Source organism: Oncorhynchus masou, chromosome 15 (assembly GCF_036934945.1).
Source record: "Oncorhynchus masou masou isolate Uvic2021 chromosome 15, UVic_Omas_1.1, whole genome shotgun sequence".
In the NCBI taxonomy this organism is placed as follows: domain Eukaryota; kingdom Metazoa; phylum Chordata; class Actinopteri; order Salmoniformes; family Salmonidae; genus Oncorhynchus; species Oncorhynchus masou.
In genome coordinates this window covers 1,119,895-1,146,490 of record NC_088226.1, presented here as the reverse complement: position 1 = coordinate 1,146,490, position 26,596 = coordinate 1,119,895, and the positions used below count along the sequence as shown (strand labels likewise).

The window sequence follows — 26,596 nt, the reverse complement described above, 5'->3', positions numbered from 1 at the left end:
CCACACATTTGCTGCCACTGTAGACTGAATGATAGAACAGCTATTTCTGCAATGTTATGGGATGCTTTTCTCTCCAAACTGTAAGTTAAAGCGGGTACAGCCTCTGTGTTCACAGTAAGCACACGCCGGAAGTTGCACAGAATTTTGACAATGTTCAAATTTGCGCTCTGCTGACCTGAAATTTGCACCTTTCCCTTAAAATAATGTAAGAACATTGCTTAAAGCTATAAGTTAAGAATAGCTATAGGAAATCTAAGATGCGTTACACAAATAAATTATATCCAGCTCAGAGCTCCAACTATGCAATTGGTTTGCTAACGAGCTAGCTAAGTGGCTAGATGTCAAGTTCAAGATCAAGCTTCTTGGTTACAGCAGAGACATTCAATCCCCTCCTGGATCAACATCCCTGTTGCCTAAATTGTTTTTCTGTGCCCAAAAATATAAATAAAATATACATTATTTGGAAAAAGCGCCACTTGAAGGGTATGATGGTATGAACATCTGGATACCGCCCAACCCTACAGTCTACTACACAGTCTACTACAGTCATCCAGGGACACAGTCTAGAACACATCTACTACAGTCATCCAGAGACACAGTCTACATGGTAATCCAACACACAGTCAAGTAGTCTACTGCTGAGCATATTTAATAGGGTAGTCACACAGTTTTACTGCCATCCATTCTACTACAGTACGTAGGCTACTCTGAACCAGACCATGCCGGGCTGCTTCCAGCCTCATTATTACAGTCGGGGTCGGTTGAAGTTGGGAACAATTCAATTTCTGTCAGTAGATTTATTCCATTGGGATCCTATTCAAACCCTAATCTTGAATTTAGATGGAATTCACCCCAAACCTGATGGCTGTGGAATCCCTGGTAGTGAGAGGCAGATCAGATCAGACTCTAGATCTCAACCCCATAGAAAATCTTTGGAGGGAGTTGAAAGTCCGTGTTGCTCAGCAACAGCCCCAAAACATCACTGCTCTAGAGGAGATCTGCATGGAGAAATGGGCCAAAATACCAGCAACAGTGTGTGTGAACCTTGTGAAGACTTACAGAAAACGTTTGACCTGTCATTGCCAACAAAGGGTATATAACAAAGTATTGAGATAAACCTTTGTTATTGACCAAATACTTATTTTCCACCATAATTTGCAAATAAATTCATAAAAAATCCTACAATGTGATTTTCTGGATTTTTTTTCTAATTTTGTCTGTCATAGTTGAAGTGTACCGATGATGAAAATTACAGGCCTCATCTTTTTAAGTGGGAGAACTTGCACAATTGGTGGCTGACTAAATACTTTTTTGCCCCACTGTATCTATTTTCTGCGGCATTGGAGGAGGGAGGCTCAGAGACTGCTGGTCTTTGCTTGGCCTATACATAATGCATAGAATGATACACAATCTGTTCAGCTCCTCTATCATTTACAGCATATCAATAATGGACATGTACCCACATGTCATCTCTTCCCTTCTCGTGGGGGCTTTTATGGCTGTATATCTCTGGATATGGTGTGTGTGTGTTAGGTCATGTATTTCTTCTGTTCACAGGGTGCATGGACTCACAGAAGTATCTTGTTCTGGCTGTGTCTCTGACTATCTGTGTGATACTGTGATCATGTGTCCGTCTTTGTCCAGTTGAACTGATGAAGTGTGTGTGTGATGGGAGAGGAGGACGGGTCCAGTGAGAGTGGTGGTGATGTGTAATACATTAACACTTGGAGAGGTCAGCCCTCTGCTCCTCAGCTCCCTCTCTCAACACATCCTCAGTCTGCTCTCTGTGTCCACTCCACTTAGGCAAGTCCAGCTCTTGCTTTCCCATTTCCCTCTCCTCTCTCCCCTATTCTCCTGTTCCCCTGTTCCCTCTCTCCCCTATTCCCTCTCTCCCCTATTCCCTCATGCCCCATCTCCCATTTCCCCTTCCACCTCACCCTTTCCCTCTCCCCTATTCTCCCAGCTCCTCTATTCTCGCTCTCCTTAGTCCCTCATGCCCAATCTCCCTTTCCCTCACGCACCATCTCCCTTTTCCCTCCCTCTCTCTCCACCTCTCCCTTTCTCTCTCACCCCCTGCCAGAGCTTTTCTATACTGGCATCCCACTCTCCCAGTTAGGCTGGTTTTCTCTATGACAAACAAAACACTCTACATGATCTGCAGCACACAACATTAGTGCTGTACTCAGGCCATCCTGAATGTTCCCACTGTTCAACAGGTCTAGTCTATAGTGTGAGTGTCTCTGTAATAGTCAACAGTATGGCTCCATCCTGATTGTCCTGTGTGTGACACATTGACTCTAAGCTGTCTGCTTTAGCTTCTAGTCTATCTCCATTCCCTCAGGCGTCTCTCTGCATGTGGCGTTAGATGTTGGGTTAGAAAGAGGAGGAGGGAGGTAGGTTTGTCTTGTTGGACTGTGCTGTACCAGGCCCAGAGTTCAGCGTTATTACCACCAGATGTAGGGAGTTTTCTGTTGCACATTTTATTTATTTTATATAACTAGGCAAGTCCATTAAGAACAAATTCTTATTTACAACAGAAATTGAATAATGTGTCCCTGAACAAAGGTGGGGTGTCAAACTCAAAAGTAAGTCCGTATCTGGTATGGCCACCAGCTGCATTAAGTACTGCAGGGCATCTCCTCCTCATGGACTGCACAATATTTGCCTGTTCGTGCTGTGAGATGTTACCCCACTCTTCCACCAAGGCACCTGCAAGTTCCCGGACATTTCTGGGGGGAATGGCCCTAGTCCTCACCCTATGATCCAACAGGTCCCAGATGTGCTCAATGGGATTGAGATCCAGGCTCTTCTCTGGCCATGGCAGAACACTGGCATTCCTTTCTTGCAGGAAATCATGCACAGAACGAACAGTATGTCTGGTGGCATTGTCATGCTGGAGGGTCATGTCAGAATGAGCCTGCAGGAAGGGTAAAACATGAGGGAGGAGGATGTCTTCCCAGTAACGCACAGCGTTGAGATTTCCTGCAATGACAACAAGCTCAGTCCGATGATGCTGTGACAAACTTCCCCAGACCATGAAGGACCCTCCACCTCCAAATCGATCCCGCTCCAGAGTACAGGTCTCGGTGTAATGCACTGATGGAGGGATTGTGTATTCCTGGTGTAACTCGGGAGGTTGTTATTGCCATCCTGTACCTGTCCCGCAGGTGTGATGTTCGGGTGTACCGATTCTGTGCAGGTGTTACACGTGGTCTGCCACTTCGAGGACGATCAGCTGTCTGTCCTGTCTCCATGTAGTGCTGTCTAAGGCGTCTCACAGTACGGGCATTGCAATTTATTGCCCTGGCCACATCTGCAGTCCTCATGCCTCCTTGCAGCATGCCTAAGGCATGTTCATGCAGATGAGCAAGGACCCTGGGCATCTTTCTTTTGGTGTTTTTCAGAGTCAGTAGAAAGGCCTCTTTCGTGTCCTAAGTTTTCGTAACTGTGACCTTAATTGCCTAAAGTCTAAGATGTTTTTGTCTTAACGACAGGTGCATGTTCATTAATTGTTTCTGGTTCAATAAGCAAGCATGGGAAACAGTGTTTAAACCTTTTACAATGAAGATCTGTGAAGTTATTTGGATTTTTGCTAGATATCTTTGAAAGACGGTCCTGAAAAGGGACAGAGTTTATCTATGTTCAATGTGCACTGGCTAGGACTAATGAATCATCTTAATTGTCAGATAAGTCAATGTATTAAATATACTTCAGCTCAATGTCAAGTATCAAGGCTACTATGGGCGTAATCTTATCTTAGGCGGTATCTTACACATTGACACAGCCAGCTTGCAACACACAATCACTTGAAATATTCTACTGAATGTATGCGCCTCGCCTTGCATCCTCATCAAGAGGCTCTCCCCTGTTCCATCGTGCTGTGAGACCACGAGTGACCGAGTGCATCGTTCTAAATCGCCACATTACCTAAATCTATGTCACCGTGGCAACAAAGTGGCTGAGCAAATGAATTGATCTTCAGGAGCATCATGAGACCAAATTACTTTGTCACTTCTAATTTGTTGACAGATGGGTCATGAAGTGTGACATTTCCCCATGCTCATCTATTTCACACAGGATATAGTGTGAGGAAATGGACCTTTTTAGTGTACTGAGTAATTTTACTTTCTCTGTTTTTTCTGTCTTTCTGGGGCTCGCCCCCTCACTTTCTTGGTCCCTTTCTCTCCCTCAATTAATTTTTCCTCTATTATTTAATTTCTCTCCTTTTCTCTCTCTCAGGGATTTTCTTCCTCGAGGATCAGGCATTGTCACCCGTAGACCTCTGATCCTGCAGCTGTGCTTTAACAAAGCCGGTGAGTCTGCATTCTCATACAACCATGGCCTTATCTGTCCTCATTGCTGCTGCCATGGACCTGCCTCCTCCACTCAACAACACTGTCTGTATCCTGATAAAAACTTTCTTCTCTTCTCTCTGTCTCTCTATCTATCTGTCTATCTATCTGTGTCTCGCTCGCTGTGTCTCGCTCGCTGTGGGTCTGTCTCGCTCTCTCTCTCTGTTGTGTCTGTAGAGTATGCAGAGTTCCTACACTGTAAAGGGAGGAAGTTTGTGGACTTTGAGGAGGTCCGGGCGGAGATTGAGGCGGAGACAGACAGGATCACAGGCTCCAACAAGGGCATCTCCCCCATCCCCATCAACCTCCGGGTCTACTCCCCTAACGGTAATGCTCACCAACAGTTATTCATTTGGTGTTCATTTTAACATATGAATGCACACGTTCAGTTGGACGTATGGGTACACACACACGCAGGCACACATAAAAGTGCAGCAAACACTTACATTCATGTATCAACCTCTCAAAGAAACTACCTTCGCCATACAAGGACATGTATACACAATGTAACACACATCATACAGTCTACATGGCAACAGTCATAACCTTCTCCCTCCCCCTCTCCATCTCGCCCTCAGTGTTAAACCTGACTCTGATCGACCTGCCGGGGATGACTAAGGTGGCAGTGGGGGACCAGCCGCTGGACATAGAGCACCAGATCAGGGACATGCTGCTGCAGTTCATCACCAAGGAGAGCTGCCTCATCCTGGCCGTCACCCCCGCCAACCAGGACCTGGCCAACTCTGACGCCCTCAAGATTGCCAAGGAGGTGGACCCACAGGGTAAGGGACTAGGAGGTGGACCCACGGGGTAAGGGACTAGGAGGCGGACCCACGGGGTAAGGGACTAGGAGGCGGACCCACGGGGTAAGGGACTAGGAGGCGGACCCACGGGGTAAGGGACTAGGAGGCGGACCCACGGGGTAAGGGACTAGCCTAGTGGTGCTGTACTGGTTCTCTATTGGAACTCCCACGACCAAAGGATGAGTATGGGCACTTGATTTCTGGGTGGTGTTCATTTGGTGCACCAAATAGACTGAAACATTGACGCAGTACCTGGACTTGTCCAATAAGAAGCGCTAATTGATCTTTTTTTTCCCCCATTATTTTTCCTACTGAACAATTGTATTGAATTGAAGGAGATGATGAATGGAAGGCTGGGTGGATGGTGGACAGGCAGTAGTCAGGATTAATATGATGAGATGAACTGTTTGGTTCTGTTCAGGTCTGCGCACTATTGGCGTGATCACAAAGCTGGACCTGATGGATGAAGGGACGGACGCTAAAGACATCCTGGAGAACAAACTGCTACCTCTGCGTAGAGGTGAGGGGAGACACACACACACACACACACACACACACACACACACCTCATTGACTGCAGAGGGATAAGTGTGCGTTCTCTCTCCAGGTTATATCGGCGTGGTGAACCGCAGTCAGAAGGACATAGATGGCAGGAAGGACATCCGCGCTGCGCTGGCTGCAGAGAGGAAGTTCTTCCTGTCTCACCCGGGCTACAGACACATGGCCGAGCGCATGGGCACCCCACACCTGCAGAAACAACTAAACCAGGTGAGAGATTACTCAACGTTCACCTTTCTGTTATTCTACACTGATGTTCTAGTCTGACTTCCAGATCAGTTTTTTTGCTTTCTTGTGAACTCGAGAGCCGGCACCAACAGATCTTAAACCAGGCTATAATGTTCCTTGAACTCACTTTTTCATTCACTATACATTCTCTCCCCTCCTATTCTCCTTCTCGCTCATTCTATCCCTTACATTTCTCCTTCTCCCTCTCTCCTCCCTCACTCATGGTGTTCCTCTCGCTCCTCCCTCACTCACGGTGTCCCTCTCTCTCTCCTCAGCAACTGACCAACCACATCAGGGACACTCTGCCTGGGCTGCGCAGTAAGCTGCAGAGCCAGGTGCTCTCCCTGGAGAAAGAGGTGGAGGAGTACAAGAACTTCCGTCCCGACGACCCCACACGCAAGACCAAGGCCCTGCTGCAGTGAGTAGAGGACACACACACCACCATAATGAGTAGTCCAAGAGTTGACCCTGACTCTGTCTTTCTTCCCAGGATGGTGCAGCAGTTTGGGGTGGATTTTGAGAAGCGTATCGAGGGCTCTGGGGACCAGGTGGACACAGCGGAGCTGTCGGGCGGTGCCAAAATCAACCGGATCTTCCATGAGCGCTTCCCCTTCGAGCTGGTCAAGGTGAGCGCTGCGGTCTCAATACTCACTGTCATAATATTTCTACAAGAGAAGTTCATCTGCCTGCTTGACTGTTTTCACCACAGTTGATCGACTTATTTAGAAGTGTGAATTTCAGAGTGCAGACTGGATTAACAGTGTTTCTATTGTTTGTTCTTTCTTTTCTCTTTTCTCTCTGTCAGATTGTGTTTGATGAGAAGGAGTTGAGGAGGGAGATCAGTCATGCCATCAAGAATGTCCATGGTGTCAGGCAAGTGGAGGAGAGGAGAGGCCGTCCTGTGTCTTCACACATCACCACCACTGTGTTCAGCTCTTTCCTCTTCACTGTCAACCCTCTCTGTTTCCTCCTTTCATGGAAAACTGACCCACAGCATGCTGAGCAATCACAGAGCAATTAGCCTAAAATTCCCACAGATCACTCTCCCACAGAACTGCCTATCATACACTCAAATGGTTGTTGTTGTTGTTGTTGTTCGATGTGAAATCAAAACTAATTTAATCTTCCCCCACTCCCCCCCCCACACACCTCTATTTTTCTTTAATATCTTGCTTCTTATTTCCTTGTGCATACATCAATCACTGATTTGTGTGCTGTTTCGTGTTTGTATGCTGATAACCTTGGCTCTGCTCTCTCTTCCTTATTTCTGTCTGTGAATGTCTGTTATCTTTTATTTGTTCTACTGTTCTCATTTTCTGGACTGACTCATCTTTATCTGCTTTTGTCTGTTTGTATGCTATCTCTCTGGAAAATAACTTGTCTGTCGTCCTACTTCTGTCAGTTTTTTATTTTTTGTCCGTCTCCTTATCTCTGCCCCCCCGTCTGTGTCTTTGTGCGTCCTCAGAACGGGCCTGTTCACTCCCGACCTGGCGTTTGAGGCCATTGTGAAAAAGCAGATCATTAAGCTGAAAGAGCCCTGTATCAAATGTATCGACCTTGTCATTCAGGAGCTCATCAACACAGTCAGGCAGTGCACCAACAAGGTACTGCAGCCTGGTGTCCAGACTCCCGTCCTGTCACGACCCAGCCTGGCCACAAGGGGGCGACACTGGGGGGGGCACAACACTGACCCACTCTGCTCCAAAACAGCTGTCCATCCATGGCCTCTATGACCCTTTAGATAGCACAACTAGGGCCCAGAGATTTTCCAGTCAGGTCATGTAGTTAGTTAGTAAATAAAAACTCCTGGCCCTAATCAGAACGTCTACTGTGTAACCACCCGGGGGCTCCCGAGTGGCGCAGCGGTCTAAGGCACTGCATCTCAGTTCAAATCCAGGCTGTATCACAACCGGCCGTGATTGGGAGTCCCATAGGGCGGCGCACAATTGGCCCAGTGTCGTCCAGGTTTGGCCGGTGTAGGTCACCATTGTAAAAAAAAATGTGTTAATTAAATAAAATAAAAACACGCTATACACACTTGTGTAGATTTAGTGTGGTGTATGTCCAGAGGACTGGATGGGGCAGATATGGGGTCAGTTTGACTCCCCCTCAGCCCGCCACAGCTAGCCTGTGCTGCTGTCGTGTTTTGTGACGGTTGTGGTGTCGTCGTCGTGGAGACGGGATGGTTGGGGATGGCCATTCCCCGAGCATCACTGGTCTCACATGGACAAGCTGCAGGTCTCATCTGTCTAAGAATGATACACACTTAGGACTGACATAGCTAGGGTGTTAGTTATGTGGGTACTGTGAGTTGAATATGTGCCTACATATCTATATTATATACCTAGTTTGAAAAGAACTGCCCTGTCAAGAGAAGAGGATGTGAAAGCCTGCGGCTTGTCCTTATCTTCTTGCTTTACTCGTATTTCTAGAGACGAGATTTCTAGTTTGACAGATAACTAACTAAACTAAGAATCTTCTTGTTTTTTTTTCTTTCCTGTATTTCTCTCTCTCTCGCCTCTGTTATTTCTGTCTATCCCTCTCTCTATGCTGCCCCCCTACACTTCGCTCCCCCAACCCCCCGTACCCCCTCAGAACGGGGTTGTTCACCCCTGACCTGGCCTTCGAGGCCATAGTCAAAAAGCAGATCCTCAAACTGAAAGAGCCCAGCCTGAAATGTGTGGATCTGGTGGTGTCCGAGCTGACCGCGCTCGTCATGAAGTGTTCTGTCAAGGTAACCAAGAGCAGACTCGCCCCTCACAGGAAAGAGGGGGGGGAGAGAAGGAAGAGAGAGTGTTCCAGAGCGTATCCTCTCATCTGTGATTGAATGCCCGTCCCTGTTCCCCTCGCACCTCTCTTCCACCGCGCTCCAATCAGCAACCTATCCTAATCACCCCCCACGCCATCGCTCCTCAGTGCCTGGATTGTGTGTATTCCTCCCTCGCCACACACATCCTCTCCTTTTGTCCAAGCCACACGTGTCCAATCAAGCATTGACTTGCAAATCACGTGCCTCCTCCATCCCCATCTCCCCTTCTCCTCAAGACCCAGACCTCTGTCTACCAGAACATCAGAGCCCAGATCTCCAGGGCTATATTTATATGTATACATGTCCTGCAGGGTTATGAGGCTGTGCCCTCTCACTGACCCAGCACTGACCCTGTTGCTGTGTTGCCCTAGCAACAGTGCTGCTCAACAACCATGCCATCTTGAGGATGGAGGGGGGAATTGCATTTCAAAGACCCACCACAGTCCATCCCTTTCACTGTCACTCTACCTCTGGTATTAGTTCAGCTGAAGAAAGGATTTGCCCTTCACCCTGTCCTTCACCCTCTTCTTCTTCATTCTCCTGATCTGTTCTTCACTAACATGAAATAAGATCAGCAATCACCGTCAGCTTGGAATGATTGTTCACTGTCACAGGAAAACAATAGTGTCAACTGTAACTTAACTTACTTTATTTATTTATTTTTTTAGGTTGAATGATCTAATTTCCTAAATGTTTCTATGTATTTTAGCCATTGATCCATTTAAAGGTTGCCTCCAGTCAACTAGAGCTAATCATCATGACATCACTCCTCATGGTGTCCATCATGGTCATTCCCAGCTGAGGCTGAAAGCGCTGCCCTTATGCCATAGATCACAGACATTCATCCTGTGTGCATGCCCATTAAGGTGTGTGTGTGTGTGTGTGGTAGTCAATATGATTACTATATTCACTGCTGAATGCCTATGTCCTTCCCCTATCCTGCACACTGAGTGTAAAAAACATCAAGGACACCTTCCTAATATTGAGTTGGACCTAATTTTTCCCTCAGAACAGCCTGAATTTGTCGGGGCATGGACTCTACAAGGTGTTGAAAGTGTTCCATAGTAATGCTGGCCCATGTCGACTCCAATGCTTCCCACAGTTGTGTCAAGTTGGCTGGATGTCCTTTAGGTGGTGGACCATTCCTGATACACACAGGAAACTATTGAGTGTGAAAAACCTAGCAGCGTTGCATTTCTTGACACACAAACCGGTGCGCCTGGCACCTATTACCATACCCTGTTCAAGGGCACTTAAATATTTTGTCTTGCACACATACACAATCTGTGTCTCAATTGTATTGAGGCTTAAAAATCCTTGAACCGGTTTCCTCTCCTCATCTACACTGATTGAAGTGGATTTAACAGGTGACATCAATAAGGTATCATAGCTTTCACCTGGTCAGTCTATCATGGAACGAGCAGGTGTTCTTAATGTTTTGTCCACTCAGTTTATGTGCTTCATCTCCTGTCTGTTGTATATGTAAATGGAAGGTAGGTCTGCCTGGATAGTCATGCCAGAGTGTTAGTGTATGCTAGTGATTGTCTTTGTCTATATGGTCAGTGTTGCAGTTGTTTTGTATAACCTTGCAGCTGGGTTCTTACCCCCGGCTGAGAGAGGAGACCGAGAGGATCGTCACCACTTACGTCAGAGAGAGAGAGGGCAAGACCAAGGACCAGGTCAGTGCATTTAGGGCCTGTTTTTACAAGGAGTCTCGGGGTAGGAGTGCTGACATAGGATCAGTTCAGCCTTTTAGATCATAATGAATTAGATGATATGGTCAGGGGGACCTGATCCTAGATCAGCACTCCTACTCTGAGATGCTTTTTTAATGCAGGACCTGACCACTGACAGAGAAACCCTCCCAACAGGAGATTTTTAAGAAATATTATTTAAGAAATATATTTCTCCATTTGAAATCAATTGTTTATACTTGCCTTTCTTGCACTAGTCTTTTCTGTACTTGGACTGGCTTTGCTTGATTGTGATAAGTGGTGGTTGATGCGCGGATTGTAAATGACGTCTGTTCAACGACTAAGTGATTTAAATGTGATGTAAAATGAACTCTATTGTCATAGTGAAGCTCTGTCTTCATTCTAGGTGATGCTGCTGATTGACATTGAGCTGTCCTACATCAACACCAACCACGAGGACTTTATAGGCTTCGCCAAGTATGAACCCTACTACTCCCCCACCACCCTAATACTCCTCACCCTTTACCCAAGCACCCCTTCCCCCTCTCCCCCTAATGCTCGTGCCCCAGCTCCCAGCTGAAGGTGTGGTTGTGATGTAGTCCTGGGCACCAGACTAACTCACTACTGCCCAAAGCCAGACTTGTACTGTTTGCTGAACTGGGCATGGTCTGAACTGAACTCTGCTGAACATAGATCGGGTAGAGTCCCATAAGCTTGTGTGCCTGACTGCCTGTGCTTGATAGTTATTCCTACAGTAAGTGCCATTCCCTATAGACTTGAAACAATCAATACCTCAATCGCTGTTTGGCCACTTTATCACAACCCCCAAAGACACTCAGAGACCACTGTCGTTATAAACCACAATTACCGCTTCTTTTGTCAGTCTTACTGATCCTAACAAGGGGCTGAATCTGTGGATCCTTGATCTACATGCTATAAACCAGTCTGATTGATCCACCATGAAGGCAGATCAATGAACGTGGTTAGAACACCATAGAATACTACGCTAGGGGACAGACAAGGTCCATCTAGCTCTGCTAGGTTAGTTCTGCCTCTAATGAGCTGAACCAAGCATGCTAGGTTGTGCACCCTGCCTTTCTGACCCTGTCTCTCTGGAGCTGTTTTGATTTTTCAAGGACACTTATTTGTTGTGTGCTTAGGGATTGAACTGAGTGAGTTTGAGTGGAGTTTTTATCTGTTGACTGCGTTGGTTATTACCAATAACATGGTGTTTTGGAATCCTGATTTCCTGCATCTTGCTGATAGGTCAGCCCTAGACACTCATACTGGATGTCCTGCCAGAGCTTGACATGCGTTGAACTCTGCCCTCTACACGGTCTCCAGTGTAGCAATTACTGTAGAATGCACAGCATGTAGCTAGCTGAGTTGAAAGTCTCTTCCATAGAAATATAATGACTTCTGTTTCTATGGTCTCTTCCCTCTGCCTGAGGTATGCATCTGATTACGTAACATAGCATTTCCCCTTGCGGGTCTGAATGCCGTGCGGGTTCCTTTCCAATCATCCGCATGGATAATGGGTTGATGGATTGATGAGAAGTGTTGTCAGGTAGGTAGGGGTGGTAACTTGTCTCTAATGGCGTCACTTTCAGTCTTGACTTCAGAAGGCACGATGATGGTAGCCCACCAGGGTACGGCAACAACAGGTGGGCTGTCACGAATCCGATGTCCCTCTTCCTCTCCGCCCGTTCCCCCAGACCCCACTCCCACTGTTCCCATGACTATGTTTGATAACTTGAATTGTAGGACAGGTTTGATAGCTGTTAAACAATTTGATTGATCAATACCCATTATTACCCAAATATTGTTGATGCTGATTGTGGTTTTGAATGTGTTTTTTCCGTCTGAACCTGTCCTTTTCTAACAGTGCCCAGCAGAGAAATACACATCAGAACAAGAAGAGGGCCATTCCAAACCAGGTACACTTTGTCCCTCCTCCTCCCACCCTCTTACCTACCCAGCCCTCCCAATCTGATCAACCCCCAGATTAAGCTGCCCCAGACTGACACTTTCCCCTCTATCATGTTTACATGTTGTAACATACCTGACCTCTGACCCTATGCTACCAATTAATAGACTCAACTACTAGTAACCTGACACTTACAACCTCACAGCACTTATTTACTTAAACATAAGTAGCTTCAAGATAACCCCTGCAAATCATGGCCAAATACCATCCTGTCTTTAAGTCAGATGTTCATTTTCCTCCTTGGCCACTGTGTTATATACCCGGCACCTCTCTTCCTGTGTTATCCAAACAGTTCTAAACGTGTTTTGAAGTCTCTGCTTTATTGATGTGATATCTAAATACCTGAAATCATGTGACTATGTTATGTCAGCTTCAATGTCATCAACACTTATGGAGTGCACTTCTCAGGTTCCTGGAAACCTAGTAAGGGTACATATTTTCTAGGATATACATTACATCCTATAGAAATACCTTCTAACACTGTATTTCAGCAAGGGGAGAGTTGCCCTAGACTAGAGTCATTCAAGCCCTCCCTGCTTCCCTGCATAGGAAATGAACAGCTGTTTATACCACAACTATCACTACTTTATCACTATTTGCACGGCACTACAACACAACCAAGGCATGATACCTAACAGCAAAGCAACAATCATAGAATTGTTTTATGTTTATCAACTAACCCAAGCACTTTTTGTATTGTAATTCAGAATGTGCATGGGACCCAGCTTCGCTCAATGAAAGCAACCAATATCAAATAGCCGATGTGTGGTAATTGAAGGAAATCTAATCGCATGTAACTCTTGTTCTCTTGCTCCCTCTCTCTCAATCTCTCGCTGTCTCCATCTTTTCTCTCCTTCCATCTTTCATTCTTTCTATCCCTCAACTTCTCTCTCAACCTCTCACTGTCTCCATCTTTTCTCTCCTTCTATCTTTCATTCTTTCTACCCCTCAACCTCTCTCTCTCAATCTCTTGCTGTCTCCATCTTTTCTCTCCTTCCATCTTTCGTTCTTTCTATCCCTCAACCTCTCTCTCCATCTCTCCGGTTGTCTCATGGATTCCTTCATTTCTGTCTCACCTTCAAACCTTTCATTCTACCATTTCAAACGTTTCCTGCCCCCCCCCCCCACACACACACACACTCCTCCCCTTACTCATTTCCCCACTCCCCCATCTCCTTCCTTCCCTGGCTTGCTTGCTTCCCCCTTTTTCCCTGGTCTATGATTTATCCTGCCATCTTTTGCCCTAACCACTCCCCAACCCCCCCCTCCCCATCCCTGCAGGGTGAGATTCTGGTAAGTACCCCACAGATCCAAGCCACACTCTGTTAGGAGTCAGCAGGGGTCACCAGAGCAGGAGAACTGAGGCCAGACATCTGACACTTAGGAAAGAATGGGAGGTTATGGGTATTGGTGTTATGGCAACTTGTTCCAGGTTACTCCTGTGTACAGAACTCCTCTTCAAAACAATGAGCTGTTTTTTTCTCGTCATATCTTCCCTACTCCACAGGGACTGAGAGAGGGCGAGCAGGAGAAGGTAGTAGAGTCTCAAAGTCTCAAGACTTATGGCAAACCAGAGATCAATTAGAGTCGTATTGTAGAGATGTAATTCTCGTCGGCTTTACCCCTTACCCGTAATCGGTAACGGCTTCCTCAATAACATCCAGGTTATGCTCTAATTATTGGTTTCACTTAACAAGATAGCAATTGTCTTTAATTGGACAAGTAGATAGTAATATTCTAACATTTACTCTACGCTCAAACCTGTTGAAACCAGTTCTGTCCAAGCACAGGCAGAATTGTTTTATTTTTTTGTCACGTTCTTGAACCACACTGAAGTGTAATGTTATGATTCCCTGTGAAAGACTATGGAAGAGTTGTGAGGATGTGAGAGTGGCTGGTGTCAGTTCTCCTGCTTTTGGTCCTTACCCATGCTGCCCTGTCCAGGGGTTTAAGTAGTGACCGCCTCAGTTTGCCTTGCTGTTGAAGGGTCCTGAACATTCCAGGACTGGGGGGAGGAGACATGAATCACCAACAATCAGACACTAGAGGTTCACATTTTCATCCTTTTGGTGTCATTGAAATCTCCTCTTGATGTTTTCTCTCTTTATAACTTATCGTGGCATGTCAACTTTCCACAACTCAATATTCCAATCATCACTATAACAATATGTTAGTAGCACACCTCACAACTGTCCACAAACCATTCTGTGAGAGACTCGTGACTGTCATTCCAATCAGGGACCAGAGGGTGGCAGTAGATGGCATGGGGGGGCGTCATGATTCAATCAATGATTATACTTTACATAAAATAACTCTGATCAAATCTGATTTTGAAGTAATATAAATTGGGTTTAATAATGATTTGGAGTGTGTTTATATCCATACATCTAATGTATATATGTTTGATTTACCAGCTGGTAGAAGACCTAAAATAATGTGTTTACTTTAGAAATGAGTGATTTCAACGTAGGGAAGCTTTTTACAGGAATTGAGGCAATAATGCCATCAAGTGGCCTAACTTTTCTCGAGTGATAATAACCTGAACATGAGAGAACAGGCTAAATGTCTGTCTTTTGTCATCACTGACCTATCCTGCATGTCAGGGCTTCTGTTTAGACAGTGAGGAAAGAAGTGTCATGGCATTAAAAACATCTCACTATCCCTATTCGGTCACCTCACACTCCTCTTGTCTGTCTCTTACCTTCAACACTTACGACACTGACCACTGACTGCCAGCCAGGTTTAAAAATAAATGAATAAAAGTTCTCATTAGAGGGGTGTAAGGCAATTCTTCGCCAAGGCAAACTGAGAATTTAGCTAACTCCTATGTTACAGCCTCTTCCTCTCATTTCTTTTGCTACTTTCCTACTAATTACACCCCCGTCCGTCCGTCATAAACCCCAATCAGTCTTTAAGACACAGGGCGAAAGAGGTTGATGTTCTCTCTGTCTTATCGGCATAACTTGATAGCATCCTTGTCCAAGCTTGATATCTGCCTCACCTGATGGTTCTTTGAAATGGCACTAACAATGAGAGCATTACTCTAATACAGGGGTACTACAACCAGGGGTCAGCAGCCCCCTAGATATCTGACGAGGTACTGCAGGGGGTCCCAAAAAAAGAATTTTTATTTAAAGGTTTTTATGAATATCGCTAGCAACAGAATAAGCAAATGTTGAATTACATGCAGTAGAAAATAAGAGTATCTTTCTGATGTCAACTTTATTTTTCAACTCCTGATATTGAACAGATTACACTCCTTAAAGATAATTACATTCACTGGTGTATCTGACATAGGCTTTGAAACAGCACCTGTGAATAGACTACCACTGTGGCAAGTGCTGCTGGCTGCTGCAGAGCTTTGTTGACTTGGACATACATTTTTGTCCAGACATGGCTAACCTTTGTTTAACCAGCGCAAAACAGTTCTTAGCGAAAATGTGTTTGGAGTTACCTTTTCTAGTGAATAGGCTGTTAGTTTACACTTCCTCTTCCAGTTATATGTGGGGAGGTCAAAATAATGAAAAACTATTTACCAAATCTATTAATTTTAAAATGTTATTACTTCTGCTTGACATTATCATTCACCTGATAAGACAAGTTGTGAAAACAATGTTTGCTAACTTAGGATGGGGTTCCCTGGGTTTGCCTGCGAGGGCGTCCCTGGGCATAAAAAGGTTGAGGACCCCTGCTCTAATACAACTCGTCTACAGAAAGAACCTCTCAACCCTGCCTCATCTCTCTTTCCTCTCTCCCTTCCTTAAATCCTCCCTTTTTTTCCCATCCCTCTCTCTCTACCCGTCCACTCCGTGAGCTGTGGCTCAGTCTACCCGTCTCCATTGTCTCTGCATATCGCTGTATTCCTCTCCCACAGTCTGGCCCCCCTCCTCTTGCCTCTCCATCTCCCTATGTCATGTTCCTTACATAGGTGTTTAGCCTCCTACAGTGCCCTACACTGGAGTGTATGTCTGACGACTCTGCCCAGTTAACCCACTAACCCTAGTCTGTTTTGGCTAACCGTGTATAGGCTAGCTTTTACTGACCCGCTCACTCTAACATACCACCGCCGACCCTTGATCCCTGACCCTGTGTGGGTCCCATTTGATCTGGATGCCACCTATTAGTTAGTTTTGAGGTCATTAAGGTTTGTTTGAGGTTTCCTGTTTAAATCTCCACACCGTATGCTTACTGTATATATCAGGGATTCTGTTCAGAAACATTGTTGGAATTGTAGATCTGTATACTCAGAATAGAAGAGTTAATTTAGAGTATGTAGAACATCTTAGTGCTTATATTGGTAAGACAGGATCAACCAAACTCACACTGAGTACCCAGGTAAGGTTTTTATTGGTCAGTTAAGTTAGTCATATCACAAGATCTCCAGGAGGTAAATCATGAGTACTTTAATGACTTGTTTTCCCTCCATCCTCCTGGTATACCTTGTCCCCCACCACCCCTCGCTCCCCTGTTCCCCCACCCCTATCTCTCCCCTAACAGGTCATCCGCAAAGGCTGGCTCACCATCAACATCAGCATCATGAAGGGAGGCTCCAAGGAGTACTGGTTCATCCTGACCGCAGAGTCACTATCCTGGTACAAGGATGAGGAGGTGAGTGTCTAACGCTGGGAGAAGTACAACACAAAATAGTACAATACAAACTGGCAGAAAGATTCTGCTACTACTCCATGGGCTGATATATGATCTGCATTGCATGCTCCCTCCCCCCTCTCATTGTCACGGTGGAGAATCAGATCCGGCCAGAGCCTCTCACCAGAGCCCCTGCTGGCTGGTGGTTAGATGTGTCCTGTGTGTGTGTCCCGGCCCAGCCTAACCAATGTGCAGACTACTGTTCAGCTTCAGCCTGATGAACAGGTAGTCTGAACACTGGGCAGGCGGGGGGGTGAGGAGGGGGGAAGGCCCACGGGGTCGCTCCGGCTGCAGGTCACTGCCCTAGAGACAGGACAGAGGTGGGGGGGGGGTGGAGGGAGAGTAAACATTCCTCTGATAAAGAAAGCAGCCAAACTCAGACTGAGGTCCAAATATATAAATGTATTGACTAATTTAGTATGTTGATGTAATGGAGAGATGTTGAGCATACAACTTTTTTTTAATAGTATTTGATCAACTTAAAGTTCCAACAGCCATTACTGTATTTACTTTGTGCACATGAACAAAACAGCAAGGTGTTTTCCCACTCTGTGACCACACACTACTCTCTACAGTCAGATTTCAAATGCTCTGTAGGCCATTTCAAAGGCTGTGAAATATATGGAAAAGGCATGTCGATGATACATATTGTATGATGTTTTACTCGAACAAAGTTTAAATAATATTAAAGAAATAAACCAAAAGCACTAGGGATCATCCTTGGAAAGTTAAACATTTACAGACGGATGCATTCGGAAATATAGTCTGACTGTTAAACTTACCATTAGTTCGGTCAGAGCAGCCCAGGCCTTGGCGAAGATGTCCCCTCTCTCAGAGAAACAAAAAGAGCTTCAAAAGATACCACTGACCAGAGCTGAAGAAAAACCTTTAACCTGTCACTCTGACTACGCCTCAAAGCAACTGGTACCGTTCAGTTTGACCAGTCCTCTGTGGTGGAAAGAGCGAGAGAAGGAGAAAGTGCAGAAGAGGAGAAGGAGCGAGGGAGGAGAAGGAGCGAGGGAGGATGGTGGAAGCAAACTGACGTGGCAGGCGGGTTGAAATGTTCCAGCAGGGATCTGCCTTTGGAATTTGCAGGAAATCGTACTGGGTTACTGGGGGCGGGTTGGAGGGGGGGGGTGTGTATGTATGTTTGTCTTGGTTTGTGGTTGTATGCAACTTTCATGCGTCTGTGTTTACGTGTTTGCATTTGCACAAGCACATGGGTGTTTGTATGTTTTCATGTGTGTGGTTATATATTTGTGTGTGTGAGAGACTAGGACATTGGCTTAGGGTGATGTAACTGTTGGGACTGAGCGGCTCTCTGTGTTAGTGCAGACATAAACGCTTCCAGATGCTTCTCCTCAACAGTGCAAAGCTGGCATCCCTCCCCCCATCTCTCTCTCCCCCATGCTCCTCCTCTCTCCCTCTCTTCTCACCAGCCTGGTGGTCTGGGTCTTATACAGAGGAAATGCATTCCACTCTCTCTGCTCATTGGTGGAGAAGCCTAGTATTGTATTCCACTGTTTTTCAAAGTTACCCATGAAGCAGTTTCTTCATGGCTGTCTTCATGGCTTCCTCTTATTTGTGTACTTTAGTGTTTTTAATGGCTTCAAGGATTTGTTTCTCAAGATGTTTTTGCTATGAGTTCAGATCCCCCGTCCCCCCTCTCTGTGGTTTAGGAGAAAGAGAAGAAGTACATGCTTCCCCTAGATAACCTCAAGCTGAGGGACGTGGAGAAAGGCTTCATGTCCACCAAACACGTATTTGGCGTCTTCAACACTGAATCCAGGTCAGGGAAATGGATGTGTGTGTTGTGTATCCTGTTCCATACAAGTCTGTCATTTCAATTCAGTGAATCAGGAAGTAAACTGACATTTAAATGCTACAAAATTCTCATCGAGAAGCATTGAGGGAAATCTACTTAGTGAATTGACTGAAATGAAATAGAATTTACACCCACTCCATCAAGCAGGAATGTGTATAAGGACCTGCGTCAGATTGAACTGGCCTGTGACACCCAGGAGGACGTGGACAGTTGGAAAGCCTCCTTCCTGAGGGCTGGGGTCTACCCTGAGAAGGACCAGGTACTGAACCCAAACTCACTCAAATAGTCTTTTTGGTCGCTTTCCCAGACACAGATGAAGACTAGTCCTGGACGGACTTAAGGACATGCTCAGCGGAGATTCTCCATTGAAAGGGTTTTGTCATCCAGGACTAGGCTTCATCTGTGTCTGGTAAACCGACCCTTGAAGTTTGAATGTTAGCAGAAGCAGGGGTCAAACGAACGGATGCGTTGTGGTGACAGCCTTTGTCAGTATTTGATGAACACTAGGCATGCACCTATACTTCCTGATGACGTCACTGATGATTGTCCTACTGCTTGTTTCTTCTCATGCACGCCAATTCATGATTCAAGGGAGATTATGAGGTACTAATATCAGAGCGATTGGATGTATGATTCACAATGGCATACATCTACCGCAAAGGTATCCCAATGGCATGCAGTAGTATTAGCTATCGTGTATTGACCTCAAACACTCAGAGAACAGGTACGTGTGGCCTCAATTCAAAGGACCTGTTTGGACCGGTCACGTGTCCTCACTCAGAAGTAACGTCTCTCTCTGTGTTCCTCAGGTGGACACTGAGGATACGGCCCCATCAGAAACCTTCTCCATGGACCCCCAGCTGGAGAGGCAGGTGGAGACCATCCGTAACCTGGTGGACTCCTACATCGGCATCGTCAACAAGTCCATCAGGGACCTCATGCCCAAGACCATCATGCACCTCATGATCAACAGCGTGAGTGAAAAAAGCCTAGAGACAGTCTATACTGAGCAGGCTCTGTCTTATAGCAGGGGATTCCATCACATGGTTGTATGCCAGCTTCGTGTACCGTTGTGTTTCCACAAGCGCCGGGGTGTTTGTTTTCTAGCATCACTGAAGATTGACAATTCAGTGACTCCATCTTTCCATGCAGACTAGTATGATGTGAGTAGTGAAAGGAGTAGGACACCTCTGTTTCTCTGTAGTCCATGGTCTTCCTCTCCTCCCCAGGCTAAGGACTTCATCCACTCAGAGCTGCTGGCCTACCTGTACTCGTCAGGTGACCAAAACAGCCTGATGGAGGAGTCAGCTGACCAGGCGCAGCGCCGCGACGAGATGCTCCGCATGTACCACGCCCTCAAGGAGGCACTGCACATCATCGGTGACATCACCACCACCACCGTGACGGTCCCCGTGCCACCGCCCGTCAACGACAGCTGGATGCAGGAAGCCAGGTGGGTGTGTGTGTGTGTGTACACATTCAAACATACAAAAGGGATTTGTTGACTTTGACATTAATGTGGATTGAGTGAATGTACCTTAAATTCTCTCAAATTCATGTAATGGAAGATGTTTTACTTCATCCATTGTCACATGTGGGAACTAAAGGGGGTCATGTGGGAACTAAAGGGGGTCATGTGGGAACTAAAGGGGGTCATGTGGGAACTAAAGGGTGTCATGTGGGAACTAAAGGGGGTCATGTGGGAACTAAAGGGGGTCATGTGGGAACTAAAGGGGGTCATGTGTAAGATACTATACAGTCGACCGAAGCTTATTGTCGTTGTGCAGTGTTCGTATAATGTAGATTTCATTGACTGTCTGTTCTTTTTCCATTCCCCACACCTCTTTCTCTCTGTTCTCATCTCCTTCCAGTCCTACCCCCCAGCGCCGCCCCCCGGCCGCAGCAGCCCCTCCCCCAAGCCGTCCTCCTGCAGTGAGTGGCCCAAGGCCGGGACCACCCCTCAACCCCTCCCCAGCATTTGGGGGGCCCCCCATCCCTTCTCGCCCGGGCCCGCTGCCCATTAACGCCTTTGGCAGCAACAACCATCAGGACCCTTTCAGTGCCCCCCCACTGATCCCCTCTCGGCCCGCTCGCATCCCCCCTGGCGTGCCCAGGTAAGACCACCTCTCACGAGGGAGCAGTTCCTACCTACCTATATCCTCACACAGGAATAATGTCTCCTCATCGAAACTATATTAACCTGTGTAACCCTCTTTATTCATTGTTGAATTGCCAGGTTATCACTGTAACTGCAGCACCTGGCTCTGACTGACTGTTGACGTCAATAGATGGATTTAAGTTTCCTCCCAGTCCCACCTTTCACATTACTACTTTAACCTTTTCTTCACACACTTCTCTTCTTTTCTCTTTCCTCTATCTTGGTTATCTTCTCGGTTTCATAAACCCTATCTCTTAACTTCTCTCTCTTTCTCTGTTTCTTCTTCTGTTCTCTCTCTTTGGAAGTGTTTCTCTCCATTCACATCTCACAATCTCTCAACTGTTCTCATGCTCGCTCTGTCTGGGTTTGTTTCATTGCTCTCTCTCTCTCTCTCTCTCTCCCTGTGCAGCCGAAGACCCCCTGGCGCCCCTCACCGGCCCACCATAATCCGCCCTGCCGAGCCCTCCCTGCTAGACTAGACTACCCAGTAGAACCAGCCAGGCTCACCTGTGTGTGTGTGTGTGTGTGTGTGTGTGAGACTGTGTGTGTACTGAGGCCAGAGGGGAGGGCTAGAGAGCAGGGGAGGAGGGGGCCCCTATACAGTATCTATGCACATTGATAAATGCTATTTCAAGCAGACTTATCTAACGTAGTCGACTCAAACTGTTCTCTGATATAAGCTGCTAACCCTCCCTTAGTCTCCTACACATGTGGGCTCTCTGGTCTCCACATTCTAAAGAAGCAAAGGAACCATAACCACTTGAATCCTCAGAATCAGGAGAGATGTAATTACACTGTTTTGGATATTGTACCATTCATTCATCAAGACTTAATCGCTCACCTTTGACCAGCAGGGTGCAGTCACGGCATCCGATGTGGATGGTTACATGGAAGTGACAAGCCCCTAAGCGACCTATTTTCTGTGGTAACAGAATTGTTAATTTCCTCTCTGAAAATGTGGACTACAGCATAGTCCACAACCTTTCTAAATGTAAAAGGCTCGCTACCCTCCCTCCCTCCATCTTTAGACGTGTCCTCAGCACGCGCTCTACTACACCTGACACCTCTGTGTAATATACACAGACATCCTGTTCATTTTTTTGTGGTTTTTCTAACTTGATTTCATACGGGAAAATAGTTATTATTACGACAACGGTGGTGTTGATGAATACTTTCTTGTTATTTTATTTGAGTGACTTGTCTGTTTTAATGCCCCCTGTATGTAGCTTTAAAACCAGTCTCAAATCACCGTGAAAGGAGGCATAAAAAGACAATTTAGCAGTGCAGGGCTACACATGAGGCTGAGAGCAGCCTTCTAAAATGTGCATGTTATTATTGGAATGTCCTGCCACCGCTGAGAAAATGTCATCTAGATTGACCACTTGAAGCACTTCTGTGTACATCCATACATCCAGTGGTAGTGTTGAGGTTGTCATTCATTTAAGATTATGCACAATAAACAGAGAGAGTTGTCAGCACTTTGAGATGATTTCTCCACACATCTTTAAGTATAGAGTTATCCCAGCACCTTAAGTCAACCTCACTGAGGCCTTAGCCAACCTTCATTCAAAGTCCCATTCAGGACAAGGACAGGTAAAGGGGAGAGTACAGTAGGTTCTCCTGGAGGAGGGTGAGGGTGGGGAGGCGGGAAAGGGAAGGGGGAGCTATGTGGTTAGAGCTGGAGAGACGGCGGTTTAGGACCGACACTTCTTCCTGTCACAATTCAATGGTCATTTGTCTTTATGGACGAGAGATCCTCCCGGTGTCTTGGAAACACCGTTGTACATAGCTGATGGACAGTCTCAGTACAGACACACAGAGCTGGTGATGTCTCCAGTTTTAAAAAGAATGGATGGAGAATGATGTTTAATGGTGTTCATTGAAAACCAAACATTTTTAATGTGTAGTAATCGTTATACTAATTGAAGCACTAACACACAGCCGTTATATTGACTTCGCTTGGGATGTAGGGAAATGTTGAGATTTGTAATCTCCAGATCGCATTAATTCATTATTTATAACCCTGGGCATTTGTCATGTATGGTTTTGATAGAAATGATGTCAGCTGTATACTGCACCTTCAGCCTACTACTCCTCCTCTGGAAGGGAGACTGAATGTCTTTCTGGTAGCGACTTCCATTACAGGGTTTTAGTTGGAATAACTGTTGCCACTGGGAGGGTTTAAATTGGAGTGTAGAGTGTCTCTTCACAATTGGGATTTTCTACTGATGAATATCATTTGATTCCTCTGATGGTAATTTGATCATTGATTTTTGCTGGGTGAATTTTGGGGTTGGGATGGGGGGGGGGTTTGGAGGGTGAGTGACAAATGGACGACTTTGATTTGGTGATAAATATTGAGGGTGTGCAGGGGGCGGGAGTTCAACTTTTGTTGCTCTTTCTGGTGTACATATACATCCTGCCTGGAGAACCTGTCCAAACTACATAGAGCTCAGTCCAATACCTTGTACCCCTTACAGATTGTGGTGCAGGTAGAGGGTGAATTTGGTAGGAATGGTCTAAAACCATATTTTCTGGGCAGAATGTGCTTTTCTTCCCATACATTTCCCATCAGGTCTGTCTACAGTGACCGTGCTGCTAGTGGGTGTCTGACTCTGATCTCAGCTAACTCCAACTAAAGCCTCTGGGAAATGGAGTCTATCCATGCTCCAAAAGGTTTCAATCTCTTGACCAAGTATTGAACCCTTACTAGGAGGAAATTGGGCTTACATTTATGCTTTCACTCTGATGTTGAAGAGTCTTAAGGGAATTGAAAACGTCCCCTCCTTATGAACGTGTCCCTCTCACCTGACAGTACCGGTCACTGTAGCCTGTCCCCCTACACCCCATCTCCTGATCTGTAAAGTGTAAGATGTTGGTGACGACCTTTTCTCCATAATGGATGCCCCCCCCCCACACTCTCCATGTTCTGTATCTTTCATCTTGTGGGTGGGGGGGAACTGACCTGCATCAATCTTTCTTTAGTTTTTGCAAAGCCTTGTCAAGTGCCTCTAGTAATTTCCTGGATTTGAATAAACAAATGAACCCATTTGGAACATGAGCGCTAAATAAAGAGGTGTTGTGTACAATAAAGAGACTGGTGGTTGGTGTCTCCTTGTGTCTTGTGTGGTCCCCCCTCTCTCTCCTCTCTCATTGGTTGTCCTCTTGATTCTCTCTCCTGGTATGCCTTCCTCTCTTCCCCCTCCTTCACTGTGGATGTTGCTATGGTGTTTCTGTGCCAACGGGCTGCTTGCCTTTTGACTTGAGTTAAAAGTGGAATGAAAGTTGTGAAGGACAAGAATTCCTGGAATAATAACTTATTCATTCTTTTTTCTTCCTTCCTGATGTGTCTCTGAATACAAGGTGCACATACTCTACTATACAACTCAATACTCTGCTGTAGTGTTAGTAGTAATAGTGGTGTTGGGTTGTAGAAGGCCTTTGGTGTACAAGTATACTGCTTTTCAATTAAATGTTCAAGTTTATGGTCTAATCAACTTGATTTGATTTGTCTCTTGCTGCACATAATAGATCACATTGCCTGTAGAAAACAGGCAGTTATGGTAATAGGAATCATCAGCTAAAGAAAGCAGGGAGATGTAAAAACAAAAATGTGATGGACACAAACGCAATTTTAGGAAATAAATGTTCCTAAGTCTTCCCTTACAAAAAAGGTCCGTTGTTAGACCCCTTACAATCACCAAACTGTATTACGCATCAAAAATACTTGAATGGGAGAGAGTTATTAATGTTGGTCTGTCGTTATGATTGTCCCTGAACAGGCGGCCTGCTCCTGCTCGTCGTAACCAGTGGTGACCTTGCCCCAAAGCAGGATAGGATTGGGGATGCACTGTCCACAAACCAGCAAGAGAACCAGACCTGCGAAGAATCATAAACCTTGAACACCTTGACCTTAAATATTCTCCAAAGAATAGGTTTCGGAGCTGATTAAACTCTAAAAGCCATAACTTAGTTCATAACATGAAATACAAGAGGCAGCTTTTTCAATGGCAACTGTCAAACGTACTCGTTTTACAATAACTGACGGCATTTCAGGAAAATCAGCCTCCTTTAAAAGTTTTTTTTCATAAAGTGAAATTGAGATAAAAACAGCTGCATTGGGCCTTTAATAGCTGGCACCTACCCAGACTGTTCTAGAAGTGTGGGGGATGTATTCTGAAAACTCCAACCCCTCCAGGGGGTTTAGCGAGCTGTAGCCTGGCTGAATTCTGACACCACTCTCAGTACAGGTTCAACTTCTGTTCACTATTTCCATACTAAACAAACATTGAGAAAATTAAATTATTTTTGTATTGATACAATTATTTGACTGCTCATGTGCCAAATTCATAATGAAATCCAGTGATTGTTTGTGTTAGCTATCTCCTGGGGCATAACCTCTCCTCTTGGATTTATGTACAGTGCAGTTTTAAAATATGGGCATTTCTCAACAGATTAGTGTCTGAATGACTATTGAACACGTTTGTAGAACACTCCTATAAAAATGATTGAAGTGTAGAAGTTTGGTTTATTTAGATGATTGTAAATACATTGTGTGGAACTGTAGATTATTTGAGATCTCACTCATACTGCATTGTGTTCGATGCTACAGTTAATCATTTGACGTGTCAGTTGGGGATGAGGGATGATGACAGCCCTTAATATTATATGGTAGTGTATTGGGAGGGCCCCAAAAACCAAACGGTAAGGTGACTATTTGAAGGGATGAGGTGAAGGATGTTAGGAACACTTCAATGAATCAGGTAGTGCTGGGTCCTCCACTGCTGAGTGAGCACAGAAGCATACAAAGCTTTTAACAGCAAGGGTCATGTCATGTTCAGAAGAGAGCTTCAAACCATGTATGTTCCAGTGGAGGCCTTGCGCAACGGTCAGTCGGTAGAGCATTGTGCTTGCAACACCAACGGTCGTAGGTTCGAATCCTGCTGGGGCCACTCATACGTGAAATGTATGCACGGATGACTGTAAATCACTTTGAATAAAGACCTCTTCTATATGGCATATGCTGTATGTTATTATACAGTTTATTTATACTGTAGTAAGGGTAGTTGTATGAAGAAGGGCATATACCGGTAATGTGATTATAATGTAGTACAATGTCAATAATAGATCCAACTGATGTCAACTGCAGAACTTTGCGATATGCCTTTAATCCAGTGCTGTTTTATGGTAGCCAATAAGATTGCCTTATTTTCTTTTGCTGCATACTTTTGACACTCAAATTTGCACTATTGTACCTATAATTGAAAGGAATGGATCATTGAGATTGTATGGTTCTATAAATACAATCTTTTTTTCAAATTAATGATTGGATCTGGTTTTGTGGTGTTGGAGGTGTATATAACAACTATGCTTGTGGTTGACTTTGCAACATTCTCCTGGCAGGAATCATTTTTTGAATGTCTCAACTCTTTGGCTTCGTCTCACCAGATCTCTGTCAAACACTATACATTTCAATAAAAATGTAATATCTGTAATTCAATAAAACCATCCCATGAGGACAGCCATTGTTGCATG

At 45.4% G+C, this 26,596-nt stretch overlaps 1 protein-coding gene across 9 annotated transcripts in view; it reads left to right on the top strand.

The window, feature by feature from the left end:
• The window catches only part of LOC135555271 (dynamin-2-like), a 39,131-nt gene extending 12,549 nt beyond the window's left edge, over positions 1–26,582 (top strand). For 2 of the 9 annotated variants that reach the window (XM_064987585.1, XM_064987584.1), the window contains 20 exons: positions 4,240–4,313; positions 4,530–4,679; positions 4,931–5,134; positions 5,577–5,675; positions 5,763–5,923; positions 6,217–6,359; positions 6,432–6,567; positions 6,747–6,814; positions 7,407–7,545; positions 10,343–10,429; positions 10,851–10,921; positions 12,330–12,381; positions 13,713–13,724; positions 16,929–17,039; positions 18,758–18,867; positions 19,048–19,162; positions 19,713–19,877; positions 20,133–20,356; positions 20,775–21,017; positions 21,471–24,154. In XM_064987585.1, the coding sequence (XP_064843657.1) occupies positions 4,240–4,313; positions 4,530–4,679; positions 4,931–5,134; positions 5,577–5,675; positions 5,763–5,923; positions 6,217–6,359; positions 6,432–6,567; positions 6,747–6,814; positions 7,407–7,545; positions 10,343–10,429; positions 10,851–10,921; positions 12,330–12,381; positions 13,713–13,724; positions 16,929–17,039; positions 18,758–18,867; positions 19,048–19,162; positions 19,713–19,877; positions 20,133–20,356; positions 20,775–21,017; positions 21,471–21,540 (2,434 nt within the window). In that variant the 3' untranslated portion in view covers positions 21,541–24,154. Of the gene's footprint in view, positions 1–4,239; positions 4,314–4,529; positions 4,680–4,930; positions 5,135–5,576; positions 5,676–5,762; positions 5,924–6,216; positions 6,360–6,431; positions 6,568–6,746; positions 6,815–7,406; positions 7,546–8,536; positions 8,676–10,342; positions 10,430–10,850; positions 10,922–12,329; positions 12,382–13,712; positions 13,725–13,938; positions 13,966–16,928; positions 17,040–18,757; positions 18,868–19,047; positions 19,163–19,712; positions 19,878–20,132; positions 20,357–20,774; positions 21,018–21,470; positions 24,155–24,843 lie in introns of those variants that run through there. The other 7 variants (XM_064987589.1, XM_064987592.1, XM_064987591.1 and 4 more) reach the window with 7 other exon arrangements.
• Positions 26,583–26,596: the final 14 nt, after the last annotated feature.